Source organism: Miniopterus natalensis, chromosome 1 (assembly GCF_054644295.1).
Source record: "Miniopterus natalensis isolate mMinNat1 chromosome 1, mMinNat1.hap1, whole genome shotgun sequence".
Taxonomy (NCBI): Eukaryota; Metazoa; Chordata; class Mammalia; order Chiroptera; family Miniopteridae; genus Miniopterus; species Miniopterus natalensis.
Window position 1 is genome coordinate 42136617 of NC_142081.1, and position 17315 is coordinate 42153931.

At 44.8% G+C, this 17315-nt stretch overlaps 1 protein-coding gene across 1 annotated transcript in view; it reads right to left on the bottom strand.

The window, feature by feature from the left end:
- Positions 1 to 4343: 4343 nt before the first annotated feature.
- SNX1 (sorting nexin 1) overlaps positions 4344 to 17315 on the bottom strand; it is a 38091-nt gene continuing 25119 nt past the window's right edge. Inside the window, exons 5-15 of the mRNA XM_016208589.2 lie at positions 16034 to 16077; positions 14166 to 14307; positions 13501 to 13579; positions 12982 to 13057; positions 10808 to 10921; positions 10511 to 10604; positions 9219 to 9424; positions 6688 to 6831; positions 6038 to 6118; positions 5476 to 5547; positions 4344 to 4872 (exon numbers count right to left, since the gene is read on the bottom strand). Of these exons, the coding sequence (XP_016064075.1) occupies positions 4822 to 4872; positions 5476 to 5547; positions 6038 to 6118; positions 6688 to 6831; positions 9219 to 9424; positions 10511 to 10604; positions 10808 to 10921; positions 12982 to 13057; positions 13501 to 13579; positions 14166 to 14307; positions 16034 to 16077 (1103 nt within the window). The 3' untranslated portion in view covers positions 4344 to 4821. The remainder of the gene's footprint in view (positions 4873 to 5475; positions 5548 to 6037; positions 6119 to 6687; positions 6832 to 9218; positions 9425 to 10510; positions 10605 to 10807; positions 10922 to 12981; positions 13058 to 13500; positions 13580 to 14165; positions 14308 to 16033; positions 16078 to 17315) is intronic.

Sequence of the window (17315 nt, forward strand, 5' to 3'; positions counted from 1 at the left end):
GCTCTCAACCAGTTGCTGGCACCACCCCAGAAGATTTCCATTATCTTCTCTCCCTTTCTAAAACTTGAGCTGCAAAGGCATTATTTTCTTTAGGGTTCCCAGCTACAGATGCACCCAGAATGGAAATCTGGAAAGAGTTCCAAGTTACAAATATCTAGGTATAAGTGACCCTTTCCTATCATTTCGACTTCTCTCATGTATTGTGTCACTGAATACCAGCACTGAATGTTGGGGTCCCTCCAGCTCTAAGTCTTCATCTTTAGGACTCAAGAGCCCAGAAGATTCTGAGGGGAAATAACCCAAGAGGGAGCAGAGGAAGTGTAGACTCATCTCCACACCTCTTCTCTAAACCACTTGGCTCAAAATAGGTTCACAAGAATCCCTGTCTGACAAGTGTCAAGCAGGAGACCTTACTCTCTGCCCCACCCCACCCCATCTTTCCCGCTCCCTACTCTGTGCATTTGCTCCCAGACATGGCTCTGCTGGCTATTCCCTTTCTCTCCTTTTACTAACACGCTAAGTCTGACCCACCTTTAGATAAAGTGAAGCCTTCTTTCACTCTGCATCTCCCCACCTCTCAGCATGGTCTCTCTTCCCACTCAGAGGAGCCGCTTATACCACAGGGTCAGCACTTGCTGTCCCCACTGCTTGCCCTCTCAACTGCTCCAAACCCATTTGGCCTCCTGGTTACCTGTAACGAAGGGCTTCACTGTTTACTGTGAAATCCTCACCAGAAACCTGCACCTGCAGGTCATGTGAGTTCCTGCTTTCTCCTCCCTTTGGAAACCAGGTCCCAGGGGCTCCATCACCTCCCAAACGTCTCCCCTGAGCTCCAACCCCATTTCTACTGCCCTCTCCAGCTGGCTGGGTGAGCCTGGTTGCTCTCCTTGCCTCCACTCTCAAACCTTCTGATATGCCCAAATCACAACTATGACCATTTTATGTCCTATGTCACTCGGTAGCTCCCCACACTTCCGCGGTAATGTTCCAAGTGCCTCAAAAGTCACATCAGGCACTATGTGACCTGGCTCCTGCTCATCCCTTTCGGTCGGCCACCCAACGACTTGATGCTGGCCACCCCGAGCACCTGCATCTCCCTAGATGTGCCCACCTCCCACTGCTGGGACACAGGAAGGCAGAATGGTCCCGTAGGAGGAGCAACCACCTCTTCACCTGTAAGGCCCAGTGCAAGCATCCCCTTCTCCACAGATCTCTTCCCGAGGCCCCAGGTGGAGTGACTCCTTCTTTCGTACCTCTACCCCGTTCAGGCCTCTGACTCAGTACTCCGAACCCCACTGGCCTGCCTGATTTTCATGTCTACAAGCTCTGCACAGGAACGCACGGGCCCTCAAGACACTGGGCCCTGCCAGCCTCGGATGCAGGAGGCGGAGGAGGAAGTTCTGAAACCATCCTAAGGAAATAATGAAAACAGATTTACATCAAGATGATCAATGGATGGGACATTAAGCATAACAAAGCAAGGAAAGAGTTTTACATTAGGTTTCTTTGGAGAGGAGAGTTACAAATATGGAAAAGGAAGACAACCGGAATAAACCCTATGGAGCTAGGCTGGAAGTATCAGTGTGAATTCATAATTTTTAATATCTAATTCTTCATTTTTGTCATCTCTCTCTTGATATTTCTGTGTAGCTTTTATATTTATTTCTTTGCTCTTTTGGCTGGGCCTAGAAGCAGTGACACTCCAGTAGCAATGTACACACTCAGCACCCACATCTTGTTTTCTAAATATAATTCTTATGAAAAGGACTCAAGACTCCCTGGAGAAATGGCTGATTCCAGGGCTGGGGCAGGGAAGATACAAGATAAGCTTGAAACAGCTTGTCAAACCAGAAAGTAAGAAAGTGTTCAAAAAATGAAGAGGACATGTTTAAAAGACACAGGAGCCTGCTAGAAATCTGGGATGGATTGAAAATCAAAATAAATCAAAACAATGACTTGCATCTTTGAGTAAATAGGAATCCAATCATCCATATTGGTAAACAAGCAGATTAATAAATAGAAAAGATACTCTGTTTTTTAGTTTATTGATTTGAGAGGGAGGAAGGGAGGGAGAAAGAGAAAAAGGTCAATTTGCTGTTCCACTCATTTATGCATTGATTGACTGATTCTTACATGTGCGCAGACCGGGGATTGAGCCTGTAACCTTGGTGTATTGGGGACGATGCTCTAACCAATGAGATACCTGGCAAGGCAAAAGATACTTTTCTTTAGAAGTAGTGCCCGGCCGGCGTGGCTCAAAGGTTAAGCATGGACCGATGAGCCAGGAGGTCACGGTTCCAATCGCGGTCAAGGCACATGCTGGGGCTTCAGGCCCGATCCCCAGTGGGGGGCGTGCAGGAGGCAGCGGATCAATGACTCTCTCATCATTGATATTTCTCTCTCTCCCTCTCCCTTCCTCTCTCTGAAATAAAATACAATATATTAAAAAAGAAGAATGGCAACCAATAAATGTAGACTTATAGAATTAGAAAGTCACATTGGATGAGGAGCAAAATATTTACATGATCTCAAAGGATCTCCCCACAAATTACCTGTTAATTACAAAGGGGAAAACAGTAAATTTAAAATGGAGAAAGCTGGAAACATCAGCTTAACCCAGTGATCTGAGTTAACTTCAGCATTAATGGGACAATCCGTATCACGTCAGTGCTGTTCCTGCCCCTTATACAAAACTCTAGTCTAGTCATGTGGAACCAGGAGACCAATCCAAACTGAGGAACATTCTACAAAACACCTGGCCTGTATTCTTCAGATTCAGGGACATGTGTAACCATGTGTTACAACGAAATGTAACATATGACCCTGCACCAAGAAAAAGGGAATTGCTATAGAGGACATACTGGGACAAATGACAGAATTTAAATACGGACCACGGGTTAGATAACAGTTATTACATCAGTGTTAAACTTCCTGATTTTGATAACTATACTTAGATTATAAGCTATGAGAGAATGTCCTTGTTCTTAAGGAAAGGCATACTGAAGTTTCGGGGATAAAGGGATACAATGTCTGCAACTTACTCTCAAATGACTCAGAAAATACATGCAAAAATAGATACAGCAAATCATTAAGTCATAAAGCATCTGGTAAAATGTAAATACTTGGGAAATTTGGGTAAAGAATATGTTGGAGTTCTTTGTAACTTTTCTGTAAGTTTGAAATTATATTAAAATGTAAAAAGTTAGCAGACAAACCAAGAATCCAACAACAAGGGATGAGTCAGAATTATGGTACAGTCACTGAGGAAGCCTTGCAATGACACAGCCTTACAAAGTTTGTGCAGCTACATAACAATACAGACAAAATGCTTATCATATATACAGTGTTGAATGATAAAAGCAGGATACAAAATATTCTATGTGTATGTTATTACAACTATGCCAAAGCAAGCATATAAGATTGCAAGGATAAAATCAAAGGTGGTAACAAGAATACTGGGGGGGGGGGGGGGGGGGGGGGGAAGAAAGAGATTGAGAAAAAAAATCAACCTGTTGGAAAAAACCACGTGCAGGCACTAGCACCCCCCACCCCCCCCATCACCCTCAGGCTGGTGTCAGGGAAATCAGTGTTGTTTACTGCATTCTCTTGCCTCAGGCTGCCCCTCCCCAAACTTTAACCACCCACAAAAAATACCTGGCAGAGCAGGTCTGGAGCGCCTGGGGCCATCTTTGGTGGGGGGGTGGCTAGGAGCGGTAGGCAGTCTGCCAGCCCTGCCCACAGAACAGCTCGGTAGTCCCTCTGACCAGCGAGCTTAAACAGCTGAGGGAAAGCCCAGCAACAGCGCATCTTTGTGGGCCTCCCTGGTCAGGCCAGCACAGAGGCACCTTTGAAGGCTTCAGCTCGTGCTGACAACGGGGACCTCTCGATGGTATGCTCCCTCTTAGGCACAGACAGTAAAGCATTTTGGAGCCTCAGGAGGTTTAGGAACTCTTGGATGATCTTACCTAGAAACAGAGTGCCTGGCTCCTGTCTATGGGGATAGAGTTAACTCCTTATCAGTCCTTTACACTTTTCAGGACGGTGTTGATGGGTGGCTAAAAGAAGTTCGGAACCCAAAACTCTGCTACCAGAAGGCACGACTCAGTGCCCTGGGCAGCTTACGGAAACAGGGTAGCCATAAAAGAGAAAGTTTTCCTCCTTTGCAGGAGAATTGGTTTTGCCCCTCTTATTATAAGAGACGTCTTTAAAACTCCTTCTCTAAAGAAGTAGGAATAAAGATTAAGAGACCCTTAGAACATGTCGCTGTGGTAGATGGAGAAAAGGAAGCTCCAGTGCCACAGGGAAGCAGCAGCAAAGGGTTGTGAGCTCCTGGGGAGAGAAACTTCCTCTACCTGGGCAGCGCCTTGGTCAGGAGTATTCCAGACCTGCTTCCCAACTGTACCCAGCCTAAAGGAAAAAGCACCACCATTCTGAGTCATGTGACCTGATTTTAAAATATTTTATTACATAATCTTTTCAGGCACCATCAGGAGTAACAGAAAACGTTATTCCCAGTTCCTAACCACATCCTGAAAAATATACATTTGTATTTATATATTTATATCACTACTCCACCCCTAACCCATAATTCCACCACCTATTATAGGTCTTTTGCTTAAAGCAAGAAACTATTCTCTCAGGTAAGAAAATATATATGGAAGCTAAATGAAGTAATGGTTAGAATGATAGGACAGCTGGTCATGGGGCGGGGAGGAGGTGAACTCAGGTTAGACAGGATGCATCATGGGTCCGGCAGAGGTGGAGGAGGACAGTGTATAAAAAGGCAGCGTCAGGCAGGTGGGCTCTGGTGTCCTTGGTCCATTAGGAGATGGCCTTTGCCTCAGGAAGGAAGGCTTCCCAGTACTTTGCCAGCTGCAAAGAAGTGGGGACAATAAGCATGTGCCCCCATCTAGTGGCAGAGCCTGAGCTCTGGAGGGAGCAAGCATAGTGCCATGGCACTTCCCCAAGTGCCTCAGCTACCCGAAGGGAGGCCTCAGGTGAGGCGGAGCTGAGGAAATGGCTAGGCCAAGAGTGGACCCTGGGCCACACTGCCCCCCCCCCTCTAGTCTCAGAATAATCTCTGAAGTTAGTCCTGGTTCTGTCCCCAGGGAAGTACCCCTGTGGGGACCACAGCTTTGCCCATCTCAGTTAGCTCCTCACAGTGGGGACCATTGTTCCACATACCAATTGGGGCCTCAGCCTCAAGAGGGTTAGGTGGTATTTGATCAAGGGGTTCAAGGGAGGATAGCTGGAGTTTGTCCTTAAAAACGAACTCACTTTAGGATTAAGGCAATCCTCCTTAGCAAAAGGCCCTACTGGATGCTCCATGTTAGAGCAATGGGGCCTACTTTTAATCACTGATTATAGCAGGGCACAGTGCCCCAGAGCAGGGCCAGTCCATCCTGCCACAGAGCCACAGATGCAGCTCGTCTGTGGAGAACGCAGTGGAGGATGCAAGTCATGCATCTTACATACCTGCTGCTGTGAGTACAGGAGCGTCTCAAGGTACTTGATCACGTGGTTTCTGAAGTCCTTGGATTTCTCTTTCTATAGGAGATAGGATTCTACACTGACCACCCAGACAGTGCTGCTTCCCCTCTTGATAAGATGGTGCTGATGACTGCTGATCAATACCGAAAATAGACAGCCCAGGAAGTAGAGCCAGCAGCTGAAATAGCTATAATTTCCAGCCAAACAGCCTCTGCCAAGGTCTCGCAAGGCTTTTTTGCATGGCAGGGTGTGGGGAAGGGGAGGAGACAGGACAGGGGACCAGAGGGTGTATGACAGCTACAGGCTTTATTTTGTATCTAACTGTTCTAGTTCAGCAACAAGTGTAGGACACCCACTTTGCCTTAGGAACAAACATATAAACATGAAACGAAGACACCCCTCACACATACGCACACAGCCACACATCTTCACAACAAATCCAAGTCACTGGCAGCTCCATCTGTCTCTCTATTCAACAGACTCGGACAAAACTAACACCACTAGTAAAGCAGGCACTGCACACTTGTGAGAAGATCCTCTATCTCACCTCGAAGCGTATCACTTCTTTTCGGACCACAGTTGAAATCCTTTCAAAGTCCCTTTCATACTGAGTCACCCGAGACTCCCACTGGGAAGAAAGAGGAAAAAAAGGACCCCTTAACATTATAGTACCATTAGCCTTTGCCTTGGACAGCAATTCTATATGAAATCTCAATTGGTCATTCTGTCTGTCCCTCTGGGTAAGATGAGATACCATAAGGGGATTTAGCATGTCAGAGTCCAGCAGAGGGCCACCTTTTGGGGCTGGCTGGAAGAGAAGCCAGGGACCCAGGCCAATCCTGGCATCTAGGAAAGCCCTGCTAACTCCAGAGCTCTGGTTTAGGTGCTCACCAACAAGGCTGAGAGCCCCAGAGAGCTGAACTTAGTTCTCACCAGGGGGGCGTATCTGAATTACCTTTTTCAAAGACCCAGCCAGGACCCTTCCAGTAGAGATTATTTGCCAAGTCTGGATGGAATGGGAGGACAGGAAGAGGACCAGGCCTCACAAGGAGCCTGGACTCCTTCTCAAAAGCCACCATCCTTCAGACTCAGTCATCTCCCTTGCCTGCTGTGGAGTTGCGAGCATCTGGGTGGAATGCGACCTGGGCTCATTTAGGGACCAGCAAACACCCCTGCAGGGCTGCCTCGGGGTCTCACCTCCACGATCTCATCCTTGGCCTGCTGCAGCTTGTCAGGCTTGTTGGCCCACAGCAGCCGAGCCTCAGCCTCCCGCTTCTTCTGCAGTGTGGCTTGAGCATCCTGCCAGCGCTGCCACATCTTCATGCGCTGGTCAAAGGCAGCCTGTGGGGGTGAGGTGTTGGGGAAGAGCACAACGAGCCCTCAGGAGCTCCGCTGGCTCTGCCTGGGGGGGCTCTCCCAGCAGTTGGGCTAGGGGAGGACCGAGCAAAGGCAGGTTTTGCAGCCGAGTGTTAGTGCCCAGCTGAAGTTTGTCAAAAAGCACAAGCTAGAGTAAGACTCTTCTCCAAGCCTCCAGTGGGCCAGCGCCATGCTGCTTCATGCCACTCCCAAGGCTGGATGGCTGGGAGCACAGTAGGTGGCCTGATGCCAGTGCTCAGTACTATAGCTTCCAAAAGGCCTCCCTCAAATCAGTCCGTCCATGAATCTACACACTCTTTCTGAGTGCCTGCCATGTTCCAGGAACTAAGAATACAGTGGGGAATGAAACACACATGGCTCTGCTTTCATGGAGCTTATACTCTATTAGAAAAGACCAATATTATACTAATAATTACCAATAAGTAATTACAAGTATGCAGAGTACAGTGGAAACAAGCAGGGTACTATAATAAAACTGGGGACCTAGCTTAGCCTGGGAGATATATCAGGGAAGGCCAACATAAGAAAGCAACCTTTAAACTGACACCCAACTGGTATACAGGGTTAGCTGAAAAGATCTTTAAACACTTAAAAGCCCCCACCCACAGGGACAAACCGCTTTCATCCCATTCATACACTCAATTGCTTTAGGCTATCAAGGGTCCCAAAAAGCTCCCTAAAATCCACTTGCTGTTTTTCCATGGTTCCAGTCCCCTGACCACAATCAAGATTTCCAGAAGCCTAACCAAACTATCCCACATCCCCACTCACTTTGCAGGCTTCCAGAGACAGCCTGGGTGAAAGATGTGTGCCTGTGGCCATCCTCTCAGCCCTGTTCCATTTTTTCCCCTTCCCTGCACAAGTTCCCTGGATGTTTTCTAGGTACAGGGCTTTGCCAAGACTTGAACCTCAGGGAGTGAGATGCCACCAAATTCACTTTCCCCAGCAGTGTCACTGGGGCTCACCTGAAATTTCTTAACAGCTCAAAGTGAAAGGATTAGGTAAAGGGTGACCTCATATCCAAGTAAGACTCAAGCCTAATCCCCTGGGCTCACAGTGGTGCAGCGCCACCTTCAGGGAAGAGCGGAAAAGAAATTTGCTTAGCTCTGATCTAACCACCAGGTTAAGATCATAAGGAGGGCAGGTGAAAAGTCTCAGAGAAAAGCCCAGCTTGCAACTCTGTGCTCTAAGGCCTGCTGCCCTAGCACCTGGAGCTCTAGGCGAGGCCTCTCTCACCCCGTCCATAGGGGCTCACACAGCCTAGGCATCATATCCAAGCACTATGTCCTCCAGGGATCCCAAACAATGCTCCTCTGTGAAGGGTTCCACAGAGAGCGCTCTTCCCTGGGATGGCTCCAGTCTAAGTAGTCTGACCAGTTCTAACAGTTCCAAAGCAGATTACTTTTCCAGCTTATCACTCTGGAGTTAGCAAACCCAAGAGCAAAGCGAGAGGGCAATGAGCAACCCCACAGGCTCTATTAGGCAAGGCTACCGCAGAGGAAGTAAGAGCCCTGGGGGGGCAGCTCAGCTCTGGGAAGCACAAGCGCTCCCTGCTGGGGGAGATGGGGAGTGGGGGGGGCTCTGTTCAGAGGCTCATACATCCTGGTCCCAAGGTGGATCAGGGGCAGAATTAGGCCCTTACAGGGCTCTCCTCTGTCTCAGGGAGGTCATGCGAGAGCTAGTATCACTGCTCAGTGAAGCTTCCTGGACGCTCTGAAATGTCATGGGAAACCAGTGTGCTGGTCACCAGGAGAAAAGGTGAGGTGTTTGACCTGAGGGGCAGGCTGTAGTGTTGTTACCAGTGTGGTCAGCACAGCACACAAAGGGCTCTGGTGACAAGCTCTAAGCCCCCTGGCCACACTCCTCCATGCAATGCCAAGCTGGTTCTGTGTAGTTACCTGACTGCTCACATTGGAAGACAAGTGGAAGCCAGCAAGAGCTCTTACCAAGGCAAAGCCACCGCTTACTGTTAAGGAGGTAAAGACCAAAGGACTGAGGAAATGACTGCTCCAGGGCGCCAAGACAGCAGGTCTCTAATAAGCCTTGCTTGAACAAAGGAACATAGAGGGCCCTGTCCAGCTTCAACAATAAGAAGGGGGCCTACTTGGGCATTCAAGAGCATTTCTTCTCCCAATGCACTTAAAAAACTGGCTGTGGGCCTCAAAATGACTTAGTGATAATTAGCTAACAGTTAAATGGATTTCTTAGTTCACAGGATACCTTCTCTCAAGAATAGAAAGTTACACCTATTTTGAGGTAAAATGAATGAAACATTCTTGGGAAGGGGAAGAGCAAAGGTAAGATAAATTAAATCAAGGGGATGAGAAAGAGGAAAGGAAACAGAAGCTTACTCGGACTATGGCCAGGAGGCGAATGTAGTCGCTCAGGAGCTCGGCAAGGAGGAAGAAGTCATTGTTGGCCTGTTCCTGGTGGAGCTGCTCAATTTTTTCTTCCACCTCAGCCAGCTGGGAGAGTGCCCGTGACAATGCCGTGTTATCCTCTGAGCTCCCAAGCATGGCTAGACTCTTTGCAAACTGGGCTGTGTTCAGTGCTAGCTCTGGAAGGAGGAAGACAGCAGAGGCCTCTCATCTCACAAAGAAAAGGGACACATCAGCTGGTACACAGCATGTTCCAGCAATGTTGCCCCCTGCAACGTGGGCTTTGCAACCCAGTTACTTACACCACAGCCAACTATACTCAGAAAGTGAGGGGAATGCACCTTGGTCACAAGAGCAGGGAGAGGCACTTGCTGTCATGAGTTTCACTAGGTAGGTCCACCTGGAAAAAGCAGCTCTAATATTCCTGAAGAGCCAGAGACCAGTTAATACAAATGGGCCAAAGGAATGATTCTGATTTATGTTAGAGCTCTTGGTAAGAAGCCTGCCTGCATGAGAGTAAATAATGCACACACTGCACAGCCTGGCATATTCTAGAGTGGGACAAACTTTTCATGTAAAGGGCCAGCTATTTTAAGCTTTGCAGGCCACATATGGTCTTACATGCTCTCTTTCTCTCTTTTTTTTTTTTTTGCTCATCCCTTTAAAAATGTAAAAACTGTTCCTAGCTCACAGCAATAGGCCCTGGGCAGATACGGCCCATGGGCTGGGCCACATTTTGCCCACCCTTGCACTGGTATCATTCTAATGGCTTTTTTTCGTCTGTTTAGATTTCTGATGATCAGCATGCTTAAGGCACAGAAGGAAAGCATTCAAACTTGGCAAAATTCACTAGCTCTTAAGCAAATCTCACTAAAGAAAAGTGAGGAAGGGTTAGGAGACATACCCGGTTTCTCTAAATTTACAAATTGCTCATTTGACCACATAGCTAAAGTGTGTGACATCATTTTGTGGATATAAGCCACCAACTCAATCATAACAACAGAAGCCCATGTCCCAGGTCTAGTTGTATCTGGAACAGCTCCCTACACCCCTCCCAGGTAGGAAGTACAATGCCCACAGTGGCTGAGTCATGTTTCCTGCCAGGAGATGCAGGGCATATCTTTTTGATCAGAACATCAAGGTCCAGGTGGGCTGAGAATTTCAATTTGAGTGGCTGAGAGGCTTGGGAACAGCATGCCCTCCCTCCCCAGCTCACTGGAGACATCAATTTCCCCCAGCTCCAAGTGCATTTCAGAGGTTGTTACCTTTCCTATGGTTGACTAGAGTTTCTACAACAGCATGCAGTTTCCGTAAGCGCTGCTCCTCACACTCTACCTCCTGGAGCTTCTCCTCAAACCACTGAAACACACAAGCCCAAAGCTTTAATGGCGGCTACTCACATAGGTACAGAGTGCAGTCTCTCCTTAGGAGGAGTTTTTAAAAAAGGGACTGAATTATCTTAAAAATAAAGTCTCTAACATCAGAAATTTTAGGATTCCTCAGGGCTTCTGACCCATAAGCCTGAGGGAACAGGGGAAACTGAGAGGCACAGGGCTACTCACAATGTCTGATTCATTCATCTTGATGGTCATTTTGCTGACTGCATCTGTGGCTTTGTTGAACATCTTGAGGAGACCAGCGCCACTCAATGTCTGGGTACCCACAGCACGTGGCAGCTATAAGACCAAGAAGGCAGGGGTGGCAAGTTATCTGGTGCCCCTATTTTAGGTTCAGAAGAATTAGAATCCATCAGATGGCATGCCCAAAACTTGCCAAACAAATTGTTTGAACTGTAGATTGTTGTTTTCAAAGGCAGACAAATCTATCACCAGCATATACAGAAAGAAAAATCAAAGGACGATGCTGAACAGAATTAGCAAAATTTTCTGTTTTTAATATTGTGTGCAGAAAGTAGTGTGAATGTTATGGGGCCAGGTGACTGCATGTTGAGATTGTCTACCCACCCAGGCATGAAGTGCTTAAATATCAAGTATGCTTTTGTTAAAAGTCAGAAGTTCCTTTGGATTAGCATACTCTGCACACATCTGGACTTCAGGTCTTGAAAGTCTTTGAAGTTGTGCTATGATTCCATTTGGATTTTCCCTGGTGATTAAAGATCCAAGGACTGGAATGTTATTTAATCTGACTGAGGCTACGTTTAGTGATGACCTAATTAAGCCAAACATGCCATATATTTAGAAACAATTTGATTGGTTCGACTTTCAGTACTTGCCTAAGGCATGTACTTTCCTAAGGGATGCTGAAGAATCTATATATTATAGCATACCATGCTGAAAAATTAGATTTAGAGCAGTAGTTCTCAATTTGGTGCCATTTTGCCATCCCCATCCCCGCACGGGGACATTTGGCTATGTCTGGAGAGAATTTTGGTGGTTAAAACTGGGAAGGGGGTTGCTACTGGCATCTAGTGAATAGAGCCAGGGATGCTTGCTGCTAACCCTACAATGCACAGGACAGCCCCCACAACAAAGAATGAGCCAGCCTTAAAGTGTCAACAGTGCCACTGTGCACAAACCCTGATCTAGGGGAACAAAGGGGGTAAGTGGGTGAAACGGAAGAATGGACTTAGGAATCCCAGAGAAGGAATGAAAAGATTTAAAGCATTAGACAGAATTTTTAATTAAAAAGTTCCATTTTTTGGGGAAAAAATGCCCATATACTTAGTAGCATTTTCTTCACTAGAATACTATACACTATATGCAAATTAAAGAAAAATTTAAAAATAAACACAAAACAAAAAACAGAAAATGATAGTCCCACCCTTTCATTTATTTCCTTCTAGATTTCTTTCCTATGAAATACAACATTGTTTTATTCTAGTGTTTCTTTGGATCTTTAATGACTAATGTATTTCTACAGCTACATTTTCATGCTGTTTCATGTTTCACTTTTTTTTCCTCTAAATATGTCTTTATTGATTTCAGAGAGAAGAAGGGGGAGGGGGAGGGAGATAGAAACATCAATGATGAGAGAGTCATTGACTGGCTGCCTCCTGCATGCCCCCTACTAGGGATCGAGCCAGCAACCTAGACACATGCCCTGACAGGAATCGAACTGCGCGAGATCTCCTGAATCAATGCTCAACTGCTGAGCCATGCCAGCTGGGTGTGCATATTTCACTTTTATATTTCTTTTAATATATGCTTCCAGCAAATACATATAAACATTTCTGTAAACTTTCTGTTTATGATGAGAATAAAGTATCTGTTGTATTGATATGTTCTACTTAATTCTTCAATTGTTAGCAACTGGACTATCTCCAATTTCTCACAATCATGAATAGCCTACACACAGCCTGTAAAAAAAGACTGTCCACTTGAATCAACACTTTTGCTACATGGCAGTTCTGTGGTTTGTGGTAACTGGTTTTGAACCAATGCCCCTCACCTTCTGTCACAAAAGAATGTATTCAATTTGAGCCAAGTAGTAACCTGTGAAAGACATGCCAAGGACTTGCCAAATAGATCACTGTGTTGATATGTAAGAAAACTAGGTTGCAGTGTGACCTCCACAACCAGTTGCTTTTGACTACAGGCAGAGCTTCTTTTCTTTCAAAGGTTGCAAAGTACTTGTCACTCATAGGGGTTTACAAACTAGGATATAATCTGATACTAGTCTATATGCATGTTAAGTGTTCAAATATTTGTTGAATGAACTAATTTCATTTCACTAGGGACAGCAATAAATTATAAAATTCAGTTTGTACAATACTAACCTCTTCTTTTTCCAAGAACTCCCTGACATCAGGGTCCTGTAACATGGTAGGATGGTTCACAATCCTCTGAAGGTACCTATGGGGTAAGCAGTTATTGGTTAGTAAGGCTGGCCTCACAGATTTGGGTGTCATACAGTGCCGGCAGGGTTACAATGTACTTTCACTACTTTGAAATGTCCTCAGATAAGGCCCTTTCATATAAAGGCTTGTAAGCACATTCAAGTTCATGTTCTTCACATCTCTAAAAAGGGAAGAAAAATAACTGCCCAGAAAGAGACCTCAGTCCAAGGAGAGTATGACTGCCTATTCAGGATGGGGAAAGCAAAGAAGGTGGTCTGTTCCTAAGCTGCGGAGGTAAGAGACTTAGGGAAAGTTAGACATATTACGAAGGTGTGAATCTTTAATTCACCCAAGTTTCTCATCTCGACTAATTCCAGTGAATGTCTCACAACTGAGTCTAAGGTTTCAGCTTCTCACTAGTTCCCATGTTATTCAGGAAAATGGTTGTGTGGCACTTACCTTTCTAGAGCGGCCCTCCGTTTTTCAAGAAATTCTGCAGAAGAGGAATCTTCTTTCCCAACTTTTACTTTTGTCATTCCTGGAATGGAATTTAAAAAGCAAAAATAATTAATCATCATCATGAAAAGAATAAATCTGTAAAAAAAGCCCACAGGAGGAAAGGCAATGAGAATAGCACCACAAAACAGAACCAAAGACCACTTCCATGTCATGAGCATGGAGTCTTGAAATGATGAAGGCTCTAAACTCTGGGGCTTGCAGAATCTATACTTTCTAAAAGGTGGACCATGGGACTCTGAGTATAGATCAAACATCAACTGAGGATGATGAGGAGGTTCCCTGCCCCCAACCCCTATCCAATTTACATTTCAATTTGGAAGGAACAGCAATCATTTAAGTCTCCTGGATGCCAATCCAAATACCGCCTCCCCCCACCCCCCAGGCTAACACCAGAGACTTCTACCTTGCCCAAGGAAAGAGAACATGTCAAAACCTGCTACTTCACTAGACCTCATGAGACTTACAGGAAAACACTGGAAATGTTTCTTTTCCAACCACAAGACTCTACATTGTTGTATGAAATAGTTTCAAATACTAAATAGAAAGTATACTGCAGAAGAATGCAAAGAAAAAACCCTAAGCAGAATTAAAGACCACAGACTTACCTATTAGGCTCTTCTCAGGTGGAGGAGGGACAATGAAGCCATTCTGAGAGTGTTTCTCTGAAAGCTTCTCATAAAGACCCAGAAAGTCACTAAATCTTCTTTTCACTGCAAACTGTTTACTTCTGAACATTGGTAAGCTCGTCTTGGGGACAGAAAAACAGAAGGCAATTTCATTCCAAATAAGGAATGAAAGAGTATTTTGAAAGTTGTTCAGCTGACATCAAAGGAATTCATTTCCCATATCCGTGTCTTAGCCACCTGGTAAATAATTTTCTCCAAGGTTGAGGTTCTTTAACTTTTTTGAGCTATAGTTAACCTCTGGCTGTATGGAGTCTACGGAGCCCTACTCAGAATAATGATTTTAAACGCACAAAATTTATAGGATTCCAAAAGGCAACTAATTAAATTCAAGTATACAGTTTCATTTCCACGTTAAGAATCCTTGCTCTAAGGAAACATGTTGAAGTCTAGAATAAAGCTAGAATTCTATGGTTACCTATAACCCATTCATCCTGCATCGACTTATTAAGGGTATATTAGCTGCTAGAATTAAAGTACCCAAACTAAAGACAAGACAGACTAAACAGCTTCTGAAGGGGAGGATCAGATGAAATGTCTACACTGTAGACACTTTAACCCCTTAGGTGTAAAAGGATCTAGAACTTACAGGAGGCAGGGAGACAAGTAGTAGAAATACAACATAAAGGAGACTTTTAGTAAAAAAGACTAGGCCAACGTCATAATGAGAGATCATTTAATACTCACCGGATAGGCAAACTTTAAGGAGACTAGCCTTGCCAATGATTGGCAAGAAAGTGTATCAATGGGAACTTTTACACACTGCTGATGGGAGTATAGACTGGTGCAAAGACTTATTCGTTTATTTATATTTTTTTGGTGCAAAGACTTTTTTAAAGTTTGTATTCCTTTTCTCCAACATTTGCATGACTCAGGAAACTACTACTGGTTTTATACCCTAGAGAAACTCTTCTATGTGTACACTAGGAAACATGTGCAAGAATGTTCATAGTTCATAACTATAAAAACTGTACACATGCCAAATATTCACAATATAAAAGCAGGTAAATATGCTATAATCACACCATAAACCACAGCTACACAAAACATGTATGGGTCTGAGAAACAGTGCCAGTAAAGAAAGCACTATTCTCAGAACGATGCCATTTTTATGAAATTCAAGAACAAAGCAAAACAATATATTGTTTAGAGATACACATATCAAGACTTTTTTTTTTTTTTTTTTTTATAAAGGAGAGACAACTCAGGAAAGTAGTCACCTCTAAGGTGTGAGGCAGGGGATATGACAGGGAGAAACACACAGGTGGATTCAATGGTACTCATCTTAAGAATGGTGGTAGGTTCGGGGCTTCATTTTTTATGCTTCATAACCTGCATACAACATTGTGTAAGTTTTGTATGCATAAATATTATATAAAAAAGGAAGACCAGACCTAAGGGGCAAAAGGTTAGGGAAAGTATTAAAAGAAGCTCCATATAGGAAACTGCAGAAGAACTGACAATTTTAAAATAGGTGACATATAGTTTGGAGCAATCCACCAAACTAGCTCCAAGTCACACAGTTCCTGAGAGGGACAGGACTATATTGGATACACTGCATGTCTTAATAAAACTTACAAAGTTTCACTGAAGTGTTAGCTCTCTGGAAGAAAAGTGGAAAAGTTCAGATGAGATTACCAAGGGGACGCAGGCTTGCTCCATCTTGAGTAAACTTGAAGATGTTGGCAAAGAAACTAAAGAAATACCCAGAAATAATCTGAATGATGACCTTCTTGGTATCAGCACCCAAGTCCATTAAGGTGGTCATGGGCAGGGTCACCTGGACTCACCTGTGTTGTAACTTTGTAGGCTACATAGGCATTCATACCGTCCCCTGTGGGAAAACAAGCAAGCATGAGAGGACTGTTCTGTAAACCAAAGCAGTGCTCATCTTGTTAACATTTAACCAGGAATCATAAGCCATAGGAGCCCTGTGTAAGAAGGAATATTTGTTTCATCTCCAGGCTTTATATGTGATTCTAAATTCAGTACCTACTTTGCCACAGGGCCTCCATGCATATCATGCCCCATGGATGTTGGCTGGGTCCCCGTTTGAGTTAGACAAGAGTCAGCCCCCTGTTCAAAGCCAGGCTCCATTTATGCCTGCCACAAAGCAGCACTGGATACTGACAATCCATCAGTTGTTACCATGCCAACATTTGGGCTGGCTGCACACATCTGTCTAAAATCAAACAATTCTCTTGCTGTATAAAGCAGGAGGAGGAGAAGGAAGCAACTGATGTAAAAGGAAACAAGTAGTTCTACCCTAAGCTAGCTTTGGGCTTGGTTTGCTCTTTCAGAAATACTGTCCCGGCCCCCTCCACTGGTGCTGGGGCACATTGACCCCTCTCATCTAGCATGTTCACCCAGAGCAAAGGGCCTGGCCGGAAGAGACTTCAGCTGCCTGATATCACGCAAATCTCTTTCCTGGAGGAATTGTTTTTCTGAAACAGCCTTTGACTGTTAAATAATTTGGGATTCAAGCAATTGTTTTTCTCTGTATTAGTGTCCTGACCTAGGCCACTGAGGGAACATAAAGGCACTATTGACTCCCTGGGCACTGAAAAGACATACATTGGATTATAGACAGATGCAGCTTCAGTGCTTGCCTCTGGTGTTTGGGGTTGATTTTGTTCCTTTCCTCCCCACCCCTTGATTCTTACCCACAACAAACAGGAAACCAAGGTCAGCAATTACTACTTGCTTAAGCTTCTGAACTGGTCGTGGGGTAAGGGCCCAGGGGAAGGAGATGCAGTACTGAATCAGCGGGATCACATACTGCAACTTGGTTTCAGTGAGACAGCTGGGAGAGTACACAAAGAAGCTGGAGATGATACAGGAATAGAAGGCTTGCCTTCTCTACCTCTCCAGCCCCTACCAAGAGTATGTAGAAAATGAAAATGATATCCTAAGCTTTAAAAATTACCCTAATTATTGTCTTTAGTTCTCTTCTAAACTACTCATACTGCATTGCCTAATGCCACTAAGGATGCTTACCACTGATAAAGGAAAAAGGTGTCTAGATTTACTTTATAAAATTTCACTCACAGTTGAATAGTCACAGTCAAATAT